Raw genomic sequence first — 1,343 nt, forward strand, 5'->3', positions numbered from 1 at the left:
TTGACTCGAAATCGTTTGGGATAAAAATCCTTATCTGGCCTAATCGAGTTACGGCCAATCCGGATAATTCGACCAAGTTCAACCGTTTCAAATATCTAGTTTCATCGCTGAAACTTAAAGCGGAGATTTTTTCTTGTTAGAGTAGTGTCAACTGATATAAGAATGCTTATTCATCTAATCTTCTCTCTCCAATTAGGGCCCTACGCGTCCTCCACTTGCGTGCGTTGCCATGCATGCATGTGGCATTGGTTGATCCAATTAGTCAATGTGCCACCACAAAATTACAATTTTATATTCCAAATCTCCATCTATAAAACCCAGACCAAACCCCCATCAACATTCTCACCTCAGAACACCTTAATTAGTGTTGTATCCCATTTACAACCCTATTACTTGTGCACTTGAGCTTTATTTATTCTCTAGGGTGTACTACTACTACTTCTTGATCAGATCGATCATGGCTTCCAAGGCTGCATCATCAACTGCCCTTCTCCTTATGCTCAACATCCTCTTCTTCACTTTGGTCTCGTCTACCTATTGCCCACCACCACCACCACCAAAGTGTACCCATTGCAAACCATCACCTTCACCACCAAAGTCACCATCAAAGTCACCACCAAAGTCACCTAAGTCACCACCACCACCACCACCAAAGTCATCTAACCCACCACCATCACCACCAAAGTCATCTAGCCCACCACCACCATCGTCTACCGGTTGCCCTATAGACACCCTTAAGCTGGGTGTTTGTGCCAACGTGCTGCAGAGCTTACTCAACGTAACTTTGGGAACCCAACCCACTAGCTCTTGCTGCAGTCTCGTTCAGAATCTGGTTGATCTTGATGCGGCTGTTTGCCTTTGCACTGCCATCAAGGCCAATCTCTTGGGCATTAACCTTAACGTCCCTGTCTCCTTGAGCTTGCTTTTGAATTATTGTGGAAAGAACGTCCCATCCGGCTACCAGTGCTCTTAGGCGTACGCGTGTGTGTGTGTGTGTCACCTTATTATATCTATACTTTAATTTAGCTTTATTTTCCTGCACTTCTATTCCTGTCTTTCTGTTTTAAGACTTTGGAATGGTTATGATAGGATGATTTGAGGAATTATTGTTCCTCATTTAATCGTGTTGTATATTCCTCTAGAGCTTCACTAGTCCCCTTGTAATGGTAATTAGTGTGTTGTACTGCAACAAGTAAAAACTTGTTCGAATAAAGTGATTCTCTTATTAATAAAAGCTAGCTTTTTATTTATTTGATTTGTCTTGCGTCGTATTGATTCATTCTACATTCTAAGTATGTTTCCGGGCTCTGTGTTAGACAACTATGATTGTTTTGCGTTTGTTT

General features: G+C 42.0%; 1 protein-coding gene across 1 annotated transcript; it reads left to right on the forward strand.

Annotated features, from left to right (window-relative positions):
* Positions 1-453: 453 nt before the first annotated feature.
* On the forward strand, positions 454-1,011 carry LOC122656713 (pEARLI1-like lipid transfer protein 1). Its single transcript, XM_043851333.1, has one exon. The coding sequence runs from the start codon at positions 458-460 to the stop codon at positions 971-973; it is 516 nt and encodes a 171-aa protein (XP_043707268.1). The 5' UTR covers positions 454-457; the 3' UTR covers positions 974-1,011.
* The last annotated feature ends 332 nt before the right edge of the window (positions 1,012-1,343 follow it).

This window comes from Telopea speciosissima, chromosome 1 (genome assembly GCF_018873765.1).
Source record: "Telopea speciosissima isolate NSW1024214 ecotype Mountain lineage chromosome 1, Tspe_v1, whole genome shotgun sequence".
Taxonomy (NCBI): domain Eukaryota; kingdom Viridiplantae; phylum Streptophyta; class Magnoliopsida; order Proteales; family Proteaceae; genus Telopea; species Telopea speciosissima.

Coding starts and splice junctions, on each gene's coding strand:
- LOC122656713 (XM_043851333.1), top strand. CDS start 458: ATGGCTTCCAAGGCTGCATCATCAACTGCCCTTCTCCTTATGCTCAAC.